Consider the following 22,033-nt stretch of genomic DNA (forward strand, 5'->3'; position numbering starts at 1 on the left):
GTATCTTCCGATATTGACTTTTCACTGCTGCAGGACTGGTTGGCAGACTTTAGAGCGTCCTCTGAGCATTGGGTGAGTGAGTTCAGGCCACACTCTCCCGAGTCGGTGGCGTCTGAAAGTGAACTCAGGCCCCTCTCCCCTGACTCACCTGTCCCACAGTACAGACCTCCCCACATCGCTCACGATGTAGAATTGTCAAATCTCAGGTCGTTTACACCAGAATCAACATTTTCAGACTGGGAGGGGACTGATTTGTGTCTGGAGACCTTGTTTGACGAGACTAGGCCAGACTCTCCACAGTCAGTTATGTCAGACTTTGAGCTTGAGAAGTTGTTTAGTAGCAGGGCGTTGTCACCAGAATCAGTGTCTTCCGATTTTGACTTTTCACTGCTGCAGGACTGGTTGGCAGACTTTAGAGCGTCCTCACCGGAATCTGTGGCATCATTTGAGCAGCAAACTTTGTCTCCTGGAATTACGTTTGGCCAGGTGACAAGTCAACGTTGCAACTATTACTTACAGTACTCTGGCAGTAGACCAGTGTCACCTCGTTCAACACTGTCAGATGTTGAGTATTCCACATATTGTCTGGAGGAATTGTTTGACGACAACAGAGCAGATTCCCCAGATTCACTTAGCTGCGGGGTCGAAGGCACAAAAGTCAGCGTGACCACATCCCAACCACTGTCTTGGGACAGACCTCTTACATATGCAGATATTGTTAGGGGCTTTGGACCTGCGAAACCAGCACAGGCTTTGTTGAGGTGTCAAGAATGGGAACCTGTCTGCGCTCCGTCAGTGTCATCGGACATAGAGTGTCCTGACACCTCCACAGAGCATTGGGTGAGCGAGTTCAGGCCGCATTCTCCCGAGTCGGTGGCTTCTGAAAGTGAATTCAGGCCCCTCTCCCCTGACTCACCTGTCCCACAGTACAGACCTCCCCACATCGCTCACGATGTAGAATTGTCAGATCTCAGGTCTTTTACACCAGAATCAACATTTTCAGACTGGGAGGGGACTGATTTGTGTCTGGACACCTTGTTTGACGAGACTAGGCCAGACTCTCCACAGTCGGTTATGTCAGACTTTGAGCTTGAGAAGTTGTTTAGTAGCAGGGCGTTGTCACCAGAATCAGTGTCTTCCGATTTTGACTTTTCACTGCTGCAGGACTGGTTGGCAGACTTTAGAGCGTCCTCTGAGCATTGGGTGAGTGAGTTCAGGCCACATTCTCCCGAGTCGGTGGCGTCTGAAAGTGAACTCAGGCCCCTCTCCCCTGACTCACCTGTCCCACAGTACAGACCTCCCCACATCGCTCACGATGTAGAATTGTCAGATCTCAGGTCGTTTACACCAGAATCAACATTTTCAGACTGGGAGGGGACTGATTTGTGTCTGGAGACCTTGTTTGACGAGACTAGGCCAGACTCTCCGCAGTCAGTTATGTCAGACTTTGAGCTTGAGAAGTTGTTTAGTAGTAGGGCGTTGTCACCAGAATCTGTATCTTCCGATTTTGACTTTTCACTGCTGCAGGACTGGTTGGCAGACTTTAGAGCATCCTCACCGGAATCTGTGGCATCATTTGAGCAGCGAACTTTGTCTCCTGGAATTACGTTTGGCCAGGTGACAAGTCAACATTGCAACTATTACTTACAGTACTCTGGCAGTAGACCAGTGTCACCTCGTTCAACACTGTCATATGTTGAGTATTCCACATATTGTCTGGAGGAATTGTTTGACGACAACAGAGCAGATTCGCCAGATTCACTTAGTTGCGGGGTCGAAGGCACAAAAGTCAGCGTGACCACATCCCAACCACTGTCTTGGGACAGACCTCTTACATATGCAGATATTGTTAGGGGCTTTGGACCTGCGAAACCAGCACAGGCTTTGTTGAGGTGTCAAGAATGGGAACCTGTCTGCGCTCCGTCAGTGTCATCGGACATAGTGCGCCCTGACACCTCCACAGAGCATTGGGTGAGTGAGTTCAGGCCACATTCTCCCGAGTCAGTGGTGTCTGAAAGTGAACTCAGGCCCCTCTCCCCTGACTCACCTGTCCCACAGTACAGACCTCCCTACATCGCTCATGATGTAAAATTGTCAGATCTCAGGTCTTTTACACCAGAATCAACATTTTCAGACTGGGAGGGGACTGATTTGTGTCTGGACACCTTGTTTGACGAGACTAGGCCAGACTCTCCACAGTCGGTTATGTCAGACTTTGAGCTTGAGAAGTTGTTTAGTAGCAGGGCGTTGTCACCAGAATCAGTGTCTTCCGATTTTGACTTTTCACTGCTGCAGGACTGGTTGGCAGACTTTAGAGCATCCTCACCGGAATCTGTGGCATCATTTGAGCAGCGAACTTTGTCTCCTGGAATTACGTTTGGCCAGGTGACAAGTCTACGTTGCAACTATTACTTACAGTACTCTGGCAGTAGACCAGTGTCACCTCGTTCAACACTGTCAGATGTTGAGTATTCCACATATTGTCTGGAGGAATTGTTTGACGACAACAGAGCAGATTCGCCAGATTCACATAGCTGCGGGGTCGAAGGCACAAAAGTCAGTGTGACCACATCCCAACCACTGTCTTGGGACAGACCTCTTACATATGCAGATATTGTTAGGGGCTTTGGACCTGCGAAACCAGCACAGGCTTTGTTGAGGTGTAAAGAATGGGAACCTGTCTGCGCTCCGTCAGTGTCATCGGACATAGAGTGTCCTGACACCTCCACAGAGCATTGGGTGAGCGAGTTCAGGCCGCATTCTCCCGAGTCGGTGGCTTCTGAAAGTGAGCTCAGGCCCCTCTCCCCTGACTCACCTGTCCCACAGTACAGACCTCCCCACATCACTCACGATGTAGAATTGTCAGATCTCAGGTCGTTTACACCAGAATCAACATTTTCAGACTGGGAGGGGACTGATTTGTGTCTGGAGACCTTGTTTGACGAGACTAGGCCAGACTCTCCGCAGTCAGTTATGTCAGACTTTGAGCTTGGGAAGCTGTTTAGTAGTAGGGCGTTGTCACCAGAATCAGTGTCTTCCGATTTTGACTTTTCACTGCTGCAGGACTGGTTGGCAGACTTTAGAGCATCCTCACCGGAATCTGTGGCATCATTTGAGCAGCGAACTTTGTCTCCTGGAATTACGTTTGGCCAGGTGACAAGTCTACGTTGCAACTTTTACTTACAGTACTCTGGCAGTAGACCAGTGTCACCTCGTTCAACACTGTCAGATGTTGAATATTCCACATATTGTCTGGAGGAATTGTTTGACAACAACAGAGCAGATTCGCCAGATTCACATAGCTGCGGGGTCGAAGGCACAAAAGTCAGCGTGACCACATCCCAACCACTGTCTTGGGACAGACCTCTTACATATGCAGATATTGTTAGGGGCTTTGGACCTGCGAAACCAGCACAGGCTTTGTTGAGGTGTCAAGAATGGGAACCTGTCTGCGCTCCGTCAGTGTCATCGGACATAGAGTGTCCTGACACCTCCACAGAGCATTGGGTGAGCGAGTTCAGGCCGCATTCTCCTGAGTCGGTGGCTTCTGAAAGTGAATTCAGGCCCCTCTCCCCTGACTCACCTGTCCCACAGTACAGACCTCCCCACATCGCTCACGATGTAGAATTGTCAGATCTCAGGTCTTTTACACCAGAATCAACATTTTCAGACTGGGAGGGGACTGATTTATGTCTGGAGACCTTGTTTGATGAGACTAGGCCAGACTCTCCGCAGTCAGTTATGTCAGACTTTGAGCTTGAGAAGTTGTTTAGTAGCAGGGCGTTGTCACCAGAATCAGTGTCTTCCAATTTTGACTTTTCACTGCTGCAGGACTGGTTGGCAGACTTTAGAGCGTCCTCTGAGCATTGGGTGAGTGAGTTCAGGCCACATTCTCCCGAGTCGGTGGGGTCTGAAAGTGAACTCAGGCCCCTCTCCCCTGACTCACCTGTCCCACAGTACAGACCTCCCCACATCGCTCACGATGTAGAATTGTCAAATCTCAGGTCGTTTACACCAGAATCAACATTTTCAGACTGGGAGGGGACTGATTTGTGTCTGGACACCTTGTTTGACGAGACTAGGCCAGACTCTCCGCAGTCAGTTATGTCAGACTTTGAGCTTGAGAAGTTGTTTAGTAGTAGGGCGTTGTCACCAGAATCTGTATCTTCCGATTTTGACTTTTCACTGCTGCAGGACTGGTTGGCAGACTTTAGAGCGTCCTCACCGGAATCTGTGGCATCATTTGAGCAGCAAACTTTGTCTCCTGGAATTACGTTTGGCCAGGTGACAAGTCAACATTGCAACTATTACTTACAGTACTCTGGCAGTAGACCAGTGTCACCTCGTTCAACACTGTCATATGTTGAGTATTCCACATATTGTCTGGAGGAATTGTTTGACGACAACAGAGCAGATTCGCCAGATTCACTTAGTTGCGGGGTCGAAGGCACAAAAGTCAGCGTGACCACATCCCAACCACTGTCTTGGGACAGACCTCTTACATATGCAGATATTGTTAGGGGCTTTGGACCTGCGAAACCAGCACAGGCTTTGTTGAGGTGTCAAGAATGGGAACCTGTCTGCGCTCCGTCAGTGTCATCGGACATAGTGCGCCCTGACACCTCCACAGAGCATTGGGTGAGTGAGTTCAGGCCACATTCTCCCGAGTCAGTGGTGTCTGAAAGTGAACTCAGGCCCCTCTCCCCTGACTCACCTGTCCCACAGTACAGACCTCCCTACATCGCTCATGATGTAAAATTGTCAGATCTCAGGTCTTTTACACCAGAATCAACATTTTCAGACTGGGAGGGGACTGATTTGTGTCTGGACACCTTGTTTGACGAGACTAGGCCAGACTCTCCACAGTCGGTTATGTCAGACTTTGAGCTTGAGAAGTTGTTTAGTAGCAGGGCGTTGTCACCAGAATCAGTCTCTTCCGATTTTGACTTTTCACTGCTGCAGGACTGGTTGGCAGACTTTAGAGCATCTTCTGAGCATTGGGTGAGCGAGTTCAGGCCGCATTCTCCCGAGTCGGTGGCTTCTGAAAGTGAGCTCAGGCCCCTCTCCCCTGACTCACCTGTCCCACAGTACAGACCTCCCCACATCACTCACGATGTAGAATTGTCAGATCTCAGGTCGTTTACACCAGAATCAACATTTTCAGACTGGGAGGGGACTGATTTGTGTCTGGAGACCTTGTTTGACGAGACTAGGCCAGACTCTCCGCAGTCAGTTATGTCAGACTTTGAGCTTGGGAAGCTGTTTAGTAGTAGGGCGTTGTCACCAGAATCAGTGTCTTCCGATTTTGACTTTTCACTGCTGCAGGACTGGTTGGCAGACTTTAGAGCATCCTCACCGGAATCTGTGGCATCATTTGAGCAGCGAACTTTGTCTCCTGGAATTACGTTTGGCCAGGTGACAAGTCTACGTTGCAACTTTTACTTACAGTACTCTGGCAGTAGACCAGTGTCACCTCGTTCAACACTGTCAGATGTTGAATATTCCACATATTGTCTGGAGGAATTGTTTGACAACAACAGAGCAGATTCGCCAGATTCACATAGCTGCGGGGTCGAAGGCACAAAAGTCAGCGTGACCACATCCCAACCACTGTCTTGGGACAGACCTCTTACATATGCAGATATTGTTAGGGGCTTTGGACCTGCGAAACCAGCACAGGCTTTGTTGAGGTGTCAAGAATGGGAACCTGTCTTCTCTCCGTCAGTGTCATCGGAGATAGAGTGCCCTGACACCTCCACAGAGCATTGGGTGAGCGAGTTCAGGCCGCATTCTCCTGAGTCGGTGGCTTCTGAAAGTGAATTCAGGCCCCTCTCCCCTGACTCACCTGTCCCACAGTACAGACCTCCCCACATCGCTCACGATGTAGAATTGTCAGATCTCAGGTCTTTTACACCAGAATCAACATTTTCAGACTGGGAGGGGACTGATTTGTGTCTGGAGACCTTGTTTGACGAGACTAGGCCAGACTCTCCGCAGTCAGTTATGTCAGACTTTGAGCTTGAGAAGTTGTTTAGTAGCAGGGCGTTGTCCCCAGAATCAATGTCTTCCAATTTTGACCCTTCACTGCTGCAGGACTGCTTTAGAGACTTTAGAGCGTCTTCACCAGAATCTGTGGCTTCAGAGAAAATCCTCACCCCTTCCCCGTCTAAACATGTATCTAGCGAATCTATATCATCTGACTCCACATCATTATCTAAGAAATTTCAACCTCTACTTAACAATCTAATGTCACATGTATTTGATCCACTTTATAAGGGAAAATCCTCTTGTTGTGATATAAGAGCCTTTGAATGTACCCCAGAAAAAGCTCTATGTAGTGCTTTGCCAAAAAAAACATTTGACAAAATTGCCACGTCATTTGCAGAATATTCTTCAAGTTTTCCCCATTGCACATCAATAGACAAAAGATTTGATGTGTTGTCAAGAGCTGATTCTGTGTCAGCACATCAAAGTTATTCTGGTACATTACAGTTTGTAACAGGTGACACAAGATGCTTCAGCCCTCACCAGCATGTTGAGGAATGTTACTCTAATGAGAGTACTTCACTTTCAGACTATACGCTTTCACCTGAAATGTTGTATTCAAATGATGGAAGTCCATCATATTCATCTTGCATATTCATTAATCAGAGGCCACCATCTCCACAATCATTTGCTTCAGTTGATGAGTTCACTGCCCTTTCTCCCGACTCTCAAATTGGTCAGTTTGACTTTCAACCTTGTTATCACATGCATATGTTTGAGTACAGATCTGTTTCACCAGACTCAATCACATTGGAAAGAGATTGTTCTGATTCTTGCTTTGATACTTTGTTTGATGAGATGAGACCAGATTCTCCAGAGTCCATTGAGTTTTACAGTGAATATAAGGAGTCCTTCAGTAACATGCCATCAGACCATGAGTACTCACAGTCATTCCTTGATTACTGGCTGGCTGCTTTAAGACCTTCTACGCCTCCAAGTCCTGAATCAGTAGATGGAGTTTTAAACCAGGTGCCATGTGGTCAAAATGCCCCAGAGAAAGCTTGTGATTTTGCAGTCAGCATGGAAGAGTCACATAGCCAGGCCAAATCTAGTCATTTTGAGAGCATGGTAGCAGACCCCAAACCATCACAGGATTCCACTCTCTCTGACTCTACAGTACTTAATCTCACAGTAACAGATTCATATCCTGAAATGACAATGCCACCAACTAGAGCAAGTGAGTTAGGACCCATAGCACCTTCCTCAAATACAAATGACCTGGACTAGATCACATCACATTATATAGAATTAGCCGCTTTTAGTGAGTTGAGTCACATTCCATTTGTAGTACAAAATTTTGGATTTCACCATGCTGTCTGGTTGGAGGTTTCCCATGAATACAGAAAAAGAAAATCAGAGAAACGAAGACAACTTGAGCATGAACATAAATGGACAGACCCCGAATCACAATTAAAGGTGACATGCCCCCAAGATTTGATTTACAAGAACGTGAAAAGAAAATCCATGAGTGAGGACGAGAGCAAAAGTTCCATGATTGGTAAGACAGCACAAACTCTTGCTCAGCAGTGATTGAAGTGTTGCTTTTAGAAGCAATAGATATGGCAATACTAAAAGCGTGAATGTAGAACTCTTGCATAAAGCTTTCCCACAAAGGCTTCGCTGTCTTGCTGTGGCATGTTTTCATTAGAATAGACGGAATGATCTTTCAGTGAACTACAATTCATGGGCATTAAAGAGTGGCCCACTTGAAGTGACACAAGCCTCTCTCCCTAATATGAAACGTTCTCATAAGCTGCACAGAGCTAACCAGTGATACCTTCAACTCACCTGATTTGACTGTGTCAAGCATTAGGGATTCAAGTGCCTTAATCAGATATTATCTATAAGCCATACATTTTCTATATTACAACCTACTGCAGTGGGGCGTTGCAGAGCTCACTGGGTAGTGCAGGCACCTCATGTACAGAGGCTATAGTCCTCGCTGCAGTGGCCCCAGGTTTGATTCCACCCAGTGGCCCTTTGCTGTCTCCCTATTTCCTGTCTCTCCTGTCAGTTAAAGGCATAAAAGTCCCCCCCATAAAAAATACAATCAACAGCAGTTCTACAAAGGTATATAGTACTATTCAGATCTTTGCCAAACATGTTTTTTTTAATCTAAACTAAGTGATGTGCTTGCCACAGCTGGAGGCATGTATTGTTTTGTTTTTTTGTCTTACTATTTTAAGGCACAGGATCCCACTGTTTTCATAGCAAATGTAGAAACTCCCAGATCTTAGAAACATCCTACTTTATTGATGCCTGTCATGTTTCCTAGCATGATTGTGACTAGTGACAACCATTTCCAAAGAGGCGCAAGTTAGAATTCAGGTCATTTGCAACTAATGTGATGACAGAATTGCATGTCTGCACATTGCATCCAACTATTGCCCTTCTCCCACATTTTGTCTTCTCAAATGTCTGCAGGGGACTTTGCACCAGTTGGTGGTTGTTTATTTAAATGGTGTATGGTTATTTGTTGTTGATCTTTTTACAAAAAAAGACATGGTTTTGGCTGTTGTTTCTTCTGTTATGGCAGAAGTAACTACCTTTTGGGAAAAGGGCAGACCAAGATTTTCATGGCAAGTCGATGTTTCCTGCTTCTACATTAAAACAGGACAGCAGCCACCACCACGTTACATAAATTCTGATATTGACTCAACTTCATTTGCGCCCCGCTTTAAAGATATTGTCACTGATGTACTCCACACAATATCTCCAAGTGTGCCATTATCAAGAACATTTCAAAAATGTTTAAAAATGTAGTGCATTTTAAATTGCATTTGCATTTGTTTATTAACATGTATAGATACTACTATGAATGGCCAAAATACAAGGATGCTGAATTTACTCATTTGAGATGCTGCTTCTATGTATAAATGCAGAACTTGCCCTGAGAAATGCATGTTTCATTTGACTCCATTTGATCTTTCATCATCAAAAGAATTCACAAATCATATTTGTCTATAATTATTTCCCCATTCCACTGTATCATTTCTTGCAGGTATCAACTACATCTTTCAAGACAAATCTTTCAGAATCTTCAAATGAAAAAAATGTTGGTTTAGGACTGAGTCAGGTCTTTCCAATCAAGATGCCACCCTCTGCAAATGATTCAAACAAACTTCCCATTGAAAAACTAGATTTGCCAATTCCAGGTACCTTTAAACCAAGTGAAGCACAGTCTGAAATCCCATTGATCAATCAAAGTAGCTCACCACAGGAAAAACTGTCATTCTCCAGTCAAAGTGAAGACAACGTAGCTAAAACAAGCTCACTGAACCCAGACTCACACTGTCAAACAGAACACGACAGTCCAGATGATAAAATCAAGTCCCCTGATTCCACTCCAACACCACCAGGGTCAGGGTCCCCTCAGCTTGATCAGCTGCTGTCAGATCTGGAGGAGATGAAACTCAAGTTTAGACAAGAGACATTTGACCCATCTCTTTCAGTATCCAGTGATGAAAGTCCAGAAGTTGATCAAATTTATAAATGTGAAGACCTCTCACCTGAAGATAAATGCCCAACAGAAGACGGTGACAGTGTCAGTATGACAAATTCAGCAGTCACTGAGCATCTACATGTCAAGACATCCATTGAAGATAAAAATTCATTGATCTCAGTTGCTCATGAACCAACAAGAACCCCTGAAACAAGTGCACTAATAGGCCTTGGTAAACAGAATGATAATCCTGTGTCCCCTACTGAGTCCCGTTCAGTGCCAGAATCTCCCCAAATATTTAGTAAAGCTATGGAACCATCACTGAACTCAGGTTTTTCTTTGAACATATCCCAGTCCAGAAAAAAATGTGACCATGCTAATGAGACATTTTCTTCAGTGTCTTCCTCCAAAATTGCTGTACAGATTGAATCAGACATACCTGAAAAAAATCTGGCTAATGTGTTTGAGGTTGATTGTACAACTAACTGTCTTCAAACTCAAGAAGAATGTGAATCAACTTTACCATCTGATGACACAAATGATTTGAAAGAAGAAACTTCAACACAGAGTGTCCAATATCAAATTCCACATTTATGGGAGGTGACTTCTGTTGAAGACACTCAGACTGAAGATCTTTCCACTCAGTCTGTTTCTGATTTGACCACTGAGACAGTTACATCTGCAAGACGTTTTAGCTTTGAGGAATTAATCCCATACCACTCTTCAGGGAACTTTGAGACATCTTCAGATGAGGACAGGGCAATGACCAGTGGACAATATTCAGAAGAATCTCTGACTCCAGAAGATTATGATTGTTTTGCTTCCAAGTCCAACTCAGTTAAACCTATAGCAGAGATGACTTCATCAACCTCCGATGAAGAGTACAGCATCCCACCTGGGTATGCAGAGACCTCTTCTACTCACATGCCTCCAGGATATGCAGAGGTTGTGCATGGTGGTATAGACAGCCCTACCTTTGAATACTCTGACCCAGAGCCTTACTTCGACTGCAAACAAGCTGCATCAGATTTCTCAGAAACTGAGCCTGATGAACCTGAGTCAAAAGCTAGGTCAACTGAAAGTCAGCATCAGGATCATCTCAGCCATTCAAGAGTGCCAAGGTTGCAGGACAGGGTGACCCGAGGAGTGCTGTTGTCGTCCGGAAGTGAAGATTATGAGGATGCCCTTTTTGTTCACAAACCCCTCCATACTGTACATGAAGAGAGAGAAGAATTATTAAACTATTCAGAAGCATCCGATGAAGAATTCATCTTATGTGAGGCTTCACAAGTGCCTCCTGTCTGTGAAATTGGGGCATATGATACAGATAACACTCTGACAAGGGTAAGATGAGATTTGGTAAACCATTCCAACCTGCAAGCTTCCCCAAAGCTGAGCTTAACCAAATACAATATTTGCTTAAGGAAGGAATGACTGCTAACCCTCTGGCAACATGGATGGGATCTAAAACTCATCATAACCCTCATTTTGTTTTTATTTTAGATTCAACCAGTCCTAACTCAGCATGTCACTTTGCTGCCTGTAACCAGCTATACCAATCACAGTAATCGCATAAGCTACATGTTTTCCATCAGCAATAAGCACCCCAGTTTTTTAATTAAATAAAAGCATGGTGTGTTTTGCAAATATTGTTTCCAAACGACAGACTGCCATGTTGTGCTTTCCGATGAAACACATTAAAATTCACTGTAAATTCTCAAAAATTGAAGGAAAGTGCACCTTGTCACTCTGCTTATTGCTTACTTTGCTGCAAACGTAGTGTTCATATTGTCATTCATTAAATCTCATGGATTTCTCTTGCTTGGTCAGGAGATCACCGCAGAGCTTGGACCAGTGTCAGAAAGTTCAGATGATGAATTTTTGACCACCAGAGTAGTGAGAAGGAGAGTTGTCATTCAGGTATCTGGTTTAGCATGACTGATTGTGCTTTAAAGGCCGTGAAGGGTGTGGCTTCCTGTGTGCAACTTTAAGCAGGCTAGGTTTTCACTGTCAAGTTAAAATATTTTACTCTCTAACAACCTTTAATCTCATCAAAGTGGGTGAAAAAAATAAAATGTGTATATGAAGAGGATTTAGGGTTTAAAAGAAATCACTTGATTTGCATAGATGGTTTGACCCCATGAAGATCTTTTATGCTTCTGTGAGCATTTCTTTGTTGGTTTATTTGACAACATAACTGTTTTCCCCTGAGAATGCAAGTTTGTATCCCATAGTCCCTACTCTCTCACTGAATTACAACCTAATATGCAAGTTTTTGGGTCCTTTTTTGTTTTTACTCTAACATATGGCATTTTATTTTTGACGTAAAGAATTAAACGTTTAAACATAACACTGATCTGAGTTAACATTCCTGATTATCGTTTGTCTTGTTTCTCTTACAGGCTGATGACATGCCTGATCTCCCTAGTCAGTCAGTGAGAGAAGAAAAATACAAGGATGAAAATGGACACGTTGTTGTCAAAAAGGTAAAGCATTATTCTACATTCTTCACATAATATATGCCACTTTTAAACAGGTGGTGACAGTAATGCTTGACAAAACAAAGTTGCAATATTGCAGCTATACCAAAGGAAATACCTTGGCAATACCTTTTCCCTTAAACAAAAGCATCACCACCTAATGGTCTTTTACTCATGATATACCTCAGGTTACCCGTAAAATTATTCGCAAGTGTGTTTCTGCCGATGGTGTGGAGCACCAAGAGGTGTCATTAGAAGGAGCTCCCCAGGGGTCCATCAGTACGGCAGAGGGAGATGGTTACTCGAAGGTTGTGAAGCGGACTGTAGTGAAAAGTGAAGGAGACCATACAGAGGTGTGTGTCTTGTATATTATATATTTGTTCATTACCATAATCTTGCCAATCTTGTCTTATTAAAAAAACAAAACATTTATATTAGTGTACAAGTGTCACTTGAATAACAAACCATTTTTTCCTGTGATCTAGGTAACATTTACTGAATCTGGGGGTTTCTCAGCATCAAGGCAGGAGACAGCTGAGGGCCGTAAGGTCAGCTGTGTAGAGACAACAACAGTGGTGGAGGGTCAAAGGACAATGGCACAACAAGGTGATCCATCTTTGTCTTCTGACCTCCCCTCAGCCCAGGACGACTTCAATCAGGTTTGTTAAAAACACTTGTCACAGTTATTTCAAATTTCAAATGAAGCAGATTGTACAATGATACCGACCTGATTCCCTGTATGTAATGGGGCCTTTATTAGCAGCAGCTCAGCTGTTTAAGTAGAAAATCACCATAGTAGCAATTCATTACTCTAATTTAAGTGAAGGATGTTTTCTTTTTTTTTATGCCACCAGGCACTAGGTTATATATGTGGTTTTAGCAGAGCAGAGCTCCCTCATGTGGTAGAGAGAGAGACTGTCAAAGAAGATGGAACTGTGGTCAGGAGGTGTGTGAGTGTTGGAGTGCACCTTGAATGAGTCTGTGTGTGATTACTTGTATTTTTTTGCGTGTTTTTATTGTAACAGCTGTGCTCTGGTTTTATCAGTTTTGCTAACACTGACTAATGTTTCAGTATCTAACATTAACAGTTAGTCAATCAGTGAACTGAGATTTCTTTTTTTTAATTGTATTTTAATCTTTCACCATCAATCAAAGAGACATTGCAAAACAATGAAATCTGTATTTGTAACTTTTCATTTATAAGACAACATTTTCAAGTCTAGCACTTCAAGTACTTTAAGTGTGGAAAGTGTGTACAGCAAATCATAGTTTTATCTTATGTCTTCTATCACTCCCATCATTATCTATGTTTTGCTACATACTGGTAATACTGTGACTCCTAAAGCCTCAAAGAAGGGACAGTAAAAGGTACCAGATAGCCCTGAGTGTTCCACATAATTAGGAAGTACTACCTCAATAGTTCTACATTATTATCATCAAGATTTAGAAACATTGTCAATAAAACATATAGAAAAAGGTGTATGCAGGAACCTAAAATAAACAAGAGGGAAAAACATGAATGTAGATTCCAAAAATGGCCAACATCAACTTTTGATATGAATTTAGTCAACAAAATCATTAAGTTTCTGCAGGCAAATGTAGGCATGATGTTTTTGTTTTTGCCTAATTTTTTTTTCATCATATTTGCATGCTGGATTGATAAGGCATAACATAATGTGTGGGTTTTTCTTCCGCTGGAGATCTTACAACTATAGCAGCATCCATTACTACAATTTCTTTTCCACAGAGCCACAGATGCATGATTTTGAGGATGTTGACCTGCCCTGTTCCTCTGGTCATTTCCTCTCCCTATTTTTTCGTCTCCAGGGCTCACATGCGTAAAGGTGGCACCCTCAGAAGAACACAGGCAGAAGGAGCTGGACAGCGCAAACAGGTTCTTCTAGAACGAATGGACACCCCCAGAAGAGGGTCAAAACCAAGTGATCTCCAGCAGCATCTCCACCAGCTCTTTCACCGTTACTACGAAGACGACAAGGAGGACAATGATGAGGACGAAGAGAGGAGGAGGAGTAGTAGGAGGAGGAAGAGTAGAAGAATGTGTAAAACTCCCCCAGAAACCTGACTCCCTGGCTCGTTCTACACTAAAGTCCCCCCTAATCCTATGCATTAGCCAACTGCAATCCCGGTGCACCACAGCACCTCAAAGCTACCATGGTCTTCCCATTTAAGTCTTGGAAGATGGCATATTGTACAATTTGGAGCTTTCATGTATTCATGATTTTCTTTTCACGTTCTGATCATTTTTGCCTTTTTTGTGACCAAAGAAAGCCTTCTGTTGTTTTCCTGATTCATTTTACTTTCCATGTCATAGTTGTCTTTAATATTTGTGTTCTGATTCTGTGGTAGAGCAAAGAAAAAACAAGAAAAAAACACAGAGAAAAACAAAGAAAACAGTGGGAAACTATTCACATCAACTAACTCACAAACCTCTTGACGGTAAAGAACACTTTACCTGCAAAATACTGGCACTACCGTCTGAGTAGGTGCTTGGACTCAAAGACAATATTTCACACTGCACTGCCTCTCACAACCAGAGTTTCTCAGATATTGCTAACTGAAAAACTAAAACTGTCTTACTCACTGTACTAGCCTCTCCACTCTTTTGAGTCAGGTGGTCAAGATGTCACGCAGAGAAAACCAGACTGCATCAACACTGAATTTAACTGCTGCTGCTGTGTTTTGTGTAGGCTATGTGTACTCTGTCTTCGGGAATTATATATTATCTATACTCTAGACATTACTGAACATCTGTAGCCTAGGAATTAATAATCACCCATGTGAAGTAGAGCAGGCATGACTAATCAACATCTGTCATTATGATCCTAGCTTTGACTGCTTTGTAGTTATATGGATTGCCCTTCTGCCTCTCTTCCCCTTCTATGTGTGTCTTTCTCTGTATTGTTATGTTTAATACTAATTGTTTTTTGTTTCTTATTGTTTTTTTGTTTGTTTGTTCTTGTTGTTTATTTTCCTCTTGAATTGTTGATCTTGTATTGTATGGCTGGTGAATGTGTGAGTGAGGTTGTACTGCAGCTCCTCTATGTTTGAGTTTGTCCATGCATGTGTTGAGTGAAATACTGCACTGACAAGTGGTTTAGGAATTATTTATAATGCTGATGTTTGATGTCTTATTTCAGAGTTTATTTTTTTGATTCTTAGTTTTACTCATTAGTTATTATAAAGAACGTATTTAATCCTTAGTTTGAATGCCAATGAGAAGCATAGTCACCAGTGACAATTATTGGCACTGGTGAATAAAGGGTGGTTTCACACATGTCTGATACTACATATGTGGTAAGGTGATCAGGTGTTTAAGCTTTATTTTATTTTAGAGTTTATCTTTTGAACCAGAAAGTGTCGGACCAGATGTTAACAGTTGTATGGTGGGTATTTGTGAGTGAATGTGTCCGTGCGTGATGTTGAAGATTTTCGCTAGTTTCTCTCAGCAAAGAAAAAAAAACACATTTATTTTACACACACCGCATTTGCACTCCTGAATGTCAGGAGGGAACACCTCCTTGCTTTTTGTGCACAGGGATTAGTCTCAGAGAGTTGACAAATACAAGATAATGATACACCAGAGGCGCACGTAATGAAGCAGGTTGAGAGCTTAGATATATCATTATTCACAGCTCTGAGTATCGCTACTGTATGTAACTACAACAAGTAATGTATTTATTTCACTATCACTGTTTACTTTGTGAATTCAGAAAAATGTAAAATGCAAACTAGTGGAAGTTCACTGTGACAGATATGCTTTTAATTTGAAGAATCAGCATCCCTTTTCTTTGATGATGACAGTTATATACATATACAATGCATATATTGATATCTATAAGGGCATGTATTACTGTATCAAAAAGACAAAAACAAAACGGCTGCAGTGTCTATGGCTGATAGAGAATAAAAGTCTACAAATGTACTATAGTGGTGTACCTTGTAAATTTCTCTGTGTGCAAGTGTTTTTCGCTTGCATAATCCTATAATTCCACTGATAACCTCCTCTTCATCTTGAACATTTACATTAAGATAAAACGTAAAGCTCATGTTCAGTCTCAAATTACTGTAAATAAGCAGGGCAGGTCTGCTCTGAGGACTGACTAGACCTGGTGCATCCCTCTGCTGGGTATTTGAGGTAATGCAATTAGTGCAACTACAGATGGGTTAACATCAGTATGAGAAAAAGTGACATAAAATTATGACAATTCTAATGGCATAATTGAGTAATTATGTTCTGAACTCTGAAGGTCAAAAAGACATAACACATAATACATTCAAATCAACCTTTAAGGGTGCTGTGCAGCCTCTTTTTTTAAGTCACATAAATAATTTGCTTGGGAAGAAGTGTCACTTGGTATGAATAAAGCAACAGCCATGTCAGTGGGGTGAAGAAATATAGATGCCATCAAATCTCAGGTATGGGCGAAATCCAAAATTCTGAAATTATGGAGTTGTAATCAACACTTTGTTTTGGTTTTAAACCCTACAGTTATCAATGAACAGTAATTAATTTACTACTGTTACATATATACACATACAGTATTCTACATCTAGGAGGTCAAGATGTTGCAAGAGGTTAAGTCAGAAAATCACATGATTGCAGCATCTTTGTACTTAAATATTTAAATATATTGGTTAATCTAAGATTTCCATGTTTAATCTAAATGTTATAATTACTGTAATAATCTGCCAAATAGAAAAATAGGCTACTGAAATTTTGAGAATTTACCTAGAGTAGTCCAGCTGGTGTTTCCTTAGGGACAAATATATCACGTGTGTACGCCTGAAGAGTGTATTAGTATAGAGCTAAAATATAGCATAGAAAAGTTTCACATACTGGATTTGGAAATCTAACACACAGCATTAGGACCCCCATTCCCATACTGAGCTAATGACGAACAATCAACAACATAAAACAGGTTCAAACTCATTCATTATCACACCTTTAGCTGATTTATTTATTTCTTAAACATGTTAAGCCATCCATTGCCGTGCTGGCAACGGGTACACACCATATAAGGAGTGGTGCATTGCATTGACATCATACGTTTCATCAAAAGAATTATTTTTTTTCATCATATTTTTCCCCTTAAAAAAGAAGAGACAAACCAATTGAAAAGAGCAAACAGTACGGATGACAAAGACACTGGCATTGTCCTGCAGTGGTAAGGACACCACTGGCTAGTAGAAGCACTGATCGTCAAGGAAGACATCCCAACATTTATTACAGTCCAACTCTCTTTTGATCATCTCCTTCACTGTCCTCTCACCATACTCTTGTATGACTGCAATCCAATGATTTTATGACGCTTCCAGACGTATTGGCCCAACCATCAGGTTGACACTTCAGCTGACGGAGGGTAGAGACTGTAGTGCCTTTGCTCAATCTTCATCTCCACCTTCTCCCTGCAACTGGCAAAGTAACACACTGGAAATGACAAGAATAAAATGACAACAAAAACCCTACATACTGTCATACAATACAAGTACAAACATTATGAAAAATGAGCTTGTTTTCCTCTCATTTTTATACAAAATGTAAGGGGTGCTTCTGCAACCAGGAGTTTATTTTGCCTCCTCGTAGATATGGGGTTTTGATATTTACGCTGGATGTCAACCATAAATAACTGTGTTATTGTTTTTACAGCAGTTCCATGATATTGGAGGACATTGGAAACATTTGGGACAGGACTGATGCACAACATTAACAAATGCAAACAAACAAGTAAGTGATTCACAAATCAAACAGAAGATATTATAGTTTCATATGATCTTACTCACAATATTCCCCCCCATGCACTACACAATAGTCTTGAATTTTCATATATTACATATATGCTACATTCTCTTATTTCTTATTTCACTGATATAAAGGCAAACATACCTTAATGCAAAGTGTAAGCTGCTCTGCTTTTCTTTACATTTAAATTAGTATTATAGGTTGAAATCGGACAATTCAAACAGTATGACTTAGCTCATAGCAAACATAAATGTAGCTCATAAACTGGATTTTACGTAAACTCTTAATTCATCTGATAGCAAGAATAGCAATTTCAATGTTTGTTTTTGTTCTTATCAACAATCACAAGGTATATACATCACCAGAACTAAAGCAAGCTCAATTTTAACATTCTGATCTTCCAAATGTTTTTGTATTGCACACACATAAATACACATAAAAATACAGAACTAATTTTTGGGAGAGGTTACAGTAGTAGATTTTTAAACATCTCTATTTTATATTTAAAATGCATACCAAAACATCTTAAAAAACAAACAAAAAATGTCGTCAATATGCTTGTTTCATAATGTCCAGATACGGTGTGCAGCCACCCGATGGTGGTTTTGAATGATGTCCATTAATAAAATGCCATAACAGTAAAATGTATTAATACTTGTGTCCTGTGCGATGTCATGTCCTTATAGAAGGGTCAAAGGTCAGAGTCATGGGGTGGCTAGTTGGCTGCCCTACTAGATTTGCTGATGGGATTTTTTGATTTTTTTGGACCAGATGTTGATATTCCATTAACTGCAACAAGGGGGAGACAAAACATACATTTTAGTCTATACTGCCAGACTGCAAAGAGAAATGAAAATGTTTACTGTGCCAAGAGATTATCAAAATACTAGCCTTTTTTTTCAAAGCAAACATCACAACATGTAATAGCAAGAAAATCTGGAGTGTGGTCATTAAAAGGCCCTGGCATGTTACCTTTGTGCATGCTCTCACCTGAAATGCCCTTTTCCACACCCGTAACCCACCCACACAGGTAATTTCATTTATTTGGCATCTTCTTGGCAGGAATCTCACTTAATTTCGTCTGTCTTTTGTTAAACTTGCTGATGTGAAATTCAATAACCTTTATGATTCACATTTGTTTGTGGTGTTTGGTGACCTTAGGTAATTCTCATCATAGCTCCATGCAACATTTTCCTGGGAAGAAAATTAGTTTTCATCAGTGAAATAATTAGTGACAAGACAAGGGTGCGCAATATGTCATGTAAATGTTGTAGAGCTGTTGTCAGCCTATAGGTCACACCTATTCCTTTCCTGCTATGACAAGTTAAAATTTAAGAAAAAAGACCTGCTAAACTTGCTGGTTCTTGTGATACATTGAAGTATTGAGTCTCAGTTCTCATAAATACTCCACCTTTGAAACTGACGGTTGAATTGACGAAACTCCTCCATCCAGCTGGTATTGTCACAACCATAACTGAGCAAAGTGAGTCTGTCAGGCTTTGGATTTGCCCACATGTTGAAGCTGTGTGCTAAATCTCAGGAGTTAGCAAGGTGCAGTTTTTTTGTATTTTAAAACATACCTGCAGCCATCAGCCCATTCAGCAAATAAGATTAGCCTATGGTTAATGGTATAGCTGAAAGAATATGCTAGCAACAACTGTCCTTCTACCTGACAAAATGGTTGGTTGTTCACATGGTTGTTCACTAAAATAATAGCTGAAATACCTGTATATTCAGAGGAATAAATCTGTTCCCTTTTAAAACTGTAAACTACATCACGAGGAGTGATCTGTGACCTCACTCAACATTGATGTAATGGTGTACTGACCAGGGTGTCTGCTGTGTGTTTCTTACTGTCTCTTACTGGGAAGGGATGCTGGGTGAGCCAGAGCGGTGGAAGTGGATGTTCTGCCACTTGCCGTCGCGGCGATGCCACACACGGGTCTCCTCAGACTGCATGGTGCGGGGCATGCCGCTGCCATCCATGTACTGGGTCAGTCGAATATAGGCAATACACGCAGCGTTTTCCCCAATTAGGTGCACATGTGGATTCAAGAGGATGGTGTGCACCGGCTTATTCCCTTTGGAGAGAGCTGAGAATGAGAAACAGCTGCTGATTACGGGGAGGTTATGAAAATCTAATACAGCTGCAAGGTTATACAAAACAAAACACTTCAGGGTCAGTGTTTTGTTCCTTAAAGGGATTATTAATTGACATGAACTAAAGTGTCTATATGTTGATGCTAGCATGGGCTTGCCAAGTGATTGAGGTTTCTGGGACATATCTAGTTTATCTGAACTATTTTTACAGCGACTGAGAACATTCTGCCATTTATAGAAGTCATTATTCATTAGTGATTTCATGTACCAAGGTTAGTCCATAATCACAGCTCTGCCCTTGTAGTACACCAGCAAACATGAACTTTAAAATGGTAAGGTTGATTATTTATACAGAACAAACAATTTATCAGGTACCCACTAATGCACAATTTACACTCAACTTTTGCTGTATGTTGGTGACCTTCCTTGTTATCAGTGAAATTCTCTCCACACTTGCTGCCCGTCAACTGATGACATGTGACATGTCCCCACCAGTGTTGCTTAATTGTGCCTACCACTGTTTTTACAGTCTATGTCACATGAAATTGCCATTTTCACTCAGCTCTCTTTTAAAAAAAAAAGCTGGATATCATGATCAGGAGTGAAATGGGATGATCTGGAAACCCATTTTAGATTAGATGACTTCATTTTGTCATGTTTCTCAACTAATATCAATGTATTAAAATAGTGAGTAATATGGTGTATATTGTGTACTTTTTTAAATATATTTTTGGGGCATTTCATGCATTTATTAAATAGGACAGTATAGAGAGACAGGAAAGCAGGGAGGGAGACCAGGTAAATGACATGCTGTGAAAACTGTCGCGAGTTGGGAGTCCAACCAGCGATCACCGCTTCAGGCATCAACATGGGATGTCCTGTGTAATCTGGACTCTTAGCTGTAATGTGATTCTTGGCCAGGCCATTAAAGTTCTACCCACTAAGAATCGGGCAGGAAGGTTTCTCACATATGGTCCAGATCAAAGTACTCAGCCAATGAAAGCAAACAAAAAGAAAATCCATTAAGCACATCTGGAAAGCATCAAGCTCAAGTTAATAGTCAACTCACAACCTTTATACTTCTAACACCCTGACAAAGACCGTCTGATCAAAACCGGTCGGTGTCTTATATATTTTAATAGAGATATGTCCTAAATAAAATAAAGGCTTTTTAAAGAATTCCTTGGCTCGGTCGGAGTGCCTGAAGTAAGCGTTTTGCTTCTGCTTAACCTTTAATTATTGTTCTATTGTTCTGTTGTGTAAAAGATCAGCCCACCTGCAACTGTGCTTGTGGTATTGTTAAAAAATTGCTATCTCACAAAGTCACAACTGCTACAGTATTTTTTTCAACTCACCATTCTCAAAATAAAAGCGATGAAAGTCATGTCCTTCCACCAAGTTACCCAAAGCTTCAGGCTCAAAGGAAGTCAGACCAGGATCACAAATCTTCCTGTGACGACAAAAGAAAGAAAAGAAGCCTCAGCAAAGGAAGCAGTAAATCCATTTTAAGTTCTACATTATCATATAAATGCAAAGAGAAAGAAACTTACGCATATGCCTCAAAGTCTCCATTGTTGATAGACTCAATCAACTGCTCAGTTACTTTGATAATTTCCTGTTTGCGAGCTATAACACAAGATCACACAACGTCAGCAACAGAAACTGATGTAAAAATTACCAGTTGTTACTGTATATCAGGCAAACGTAGGGTCTGAGTGCAGATAAAGAGAATCTGACATCAATTCAGCTTCAAACGGGTTCTAGTCTATGAAATCAGCAAGATTTCAAAGTTATTAGAAATGGAAGGCGCTCAAAAACGTATTTCACAAAGTCATTTCATGTCTGTGTAACACAACAACAAGAAGGCCTCCCATGACTAATAGGGATATCAGGCAGGAAAATGCAGGCTGACACGATTCCTTTCACCCAACAAAGCTCAAAATGAACAAAGACAAACCAATGCTCAGATGCAAGTATTTTCTACAAAAGCAGTTTTAACTAAGTAATGTTGACAGTTACCTTTATTGTTATTGGTGCAGGCTGGGGGATATTGAAAAAAATACTTAAAATGTGCAACAAAAATACATTAAATAATAAAATAAAATAAAATACTGTATCAACATTATTCCTTCACATATATAAACTTCAATGCTGAGTGTCTACATACAGTATGTATGTATATATAAATCAGCTTTTTACTGTTCA

The 22,033-nt window shown here is 41.5% G+C and overlaps 3 protein-coding genes across 42 annotated transcripts in view; 2 read left to right on the plus strand and 1 right to left on the minus strand.

The window, feature by feature from the left end:
• The window catches only part of LOC146991695 (uncharacterized), a gene marked incomplete at its 5' end in the record, with an annotated part of 28,435 nt that extends 20,907 nt beyond the window's left edge, over positions 1-7,528 (plus strand). The window contains 3 exons of the mRNA XM_085788370.1: positions 54-812; positions 1,185-3,481; positions 3,845-7,528. Coding sequence (XP_085644496.1) covers positions 54-812; positions 1,185-3,481; positions 3,845-7,272 — 6,484 coding nt within the window. The remainder of the gene's footprint in view (positions 1-53; positions 813-1,184; positions 3,482-3,844) is intronic.
• Positions 1-15,910, plus strand: part of ank2a (ankyrin 2a, neuronal) — an 86,436-nt gene extending 70,526 nt beyond the window's left edge. For 15 of the 22 annotated variants that reach the window (XM_085776872.1, XM_085776882.1, XM_085776906.1 and 12 more), the window contains 4 exons: positions 11,890-11,973; positions 12,156-12,320; positions 12,453-12,626; positions 13,795-15,910. In XM_085776872.1, coding sequence (XP_085632998.1) covers positions 11,890-11,973; positions 12,156-12,320; positions 12,453-12,626; positions 13,795-13,809 — 438 coding nt within the window. In that variant the 3' untranslated portion in view covers positions 13,810-15,910. Of the gene's footprint in view, positions 1-9,046; positions 10,832-11,889; positions 11,974-12,155; positions 12,321-12,452; positions 12,627-12,821; positions 12,914-13,794 lie in introns of all 22 variants that reach the window. The other 7 variants (XM_085776852.1, XM_085776863.1, XM_085776889.1 and 4 more) reach the window with 3 other exon arrangements.
• Positions 15,911-16,922: 1,012 nt separating this feature from the next.
• camk2d2 (calcium/calmodulin-dependent protein kinase (CaM kinase) II delta 2) overlaps positions 16,923-22,033 on the minus strand; it is a 34,251-nt gene continuing 29,140 nt past the window's right edge. For 8 of the 19 annotated variants that reach the window (XM_085777156.1, XM_085777090.1, XM_085777105.1 and 5 more), the window contains 5 exons: positions 21,848-21,868; positions 21,379-21,454; positions 21,184-21,278; positions 19,593-19,821; positions 16,923-18,517 (listed from right to left, as the gene is read on the minus strand). In XM_085777156.1, coding sequence (XP_085633282.1) covers positions 18,514-18,517; positions 19,593-19,821; positions 21,184-21,278; positions 21,379-21,454; positions 21,848-21,868 — 425 coding nt within the window. In that variant the 3' untranslated portion in view covers positions 16,923-18,513. Of the gene's footprint in view, positions 18,518-19,582; positions 19,822-21,183; positions 21,279-21,374; positions 21,455-21,847; positions 21,869-22,033 lie in introns of those variants that run through there. The other 11 variants (XM_085777185.1, XM_085777130.1, XM_085777167.1 and 8 more) reach the window with 4 other exon arrangements.

This window comes from Trachurus japonicus, chromosome 1 (assembly GCF_045865225.1).
Source record: "Trachurus japonicus isolate A0001 chromosome 1, Traja_1.0".
Classification (NCBI taxonomy): domain Eukaryota; kingdom Metazoa; phylum Chordata; class Actinopteri; order Carangiformes; family Carangidae; genus Trachurus; species Trachurus japonicus.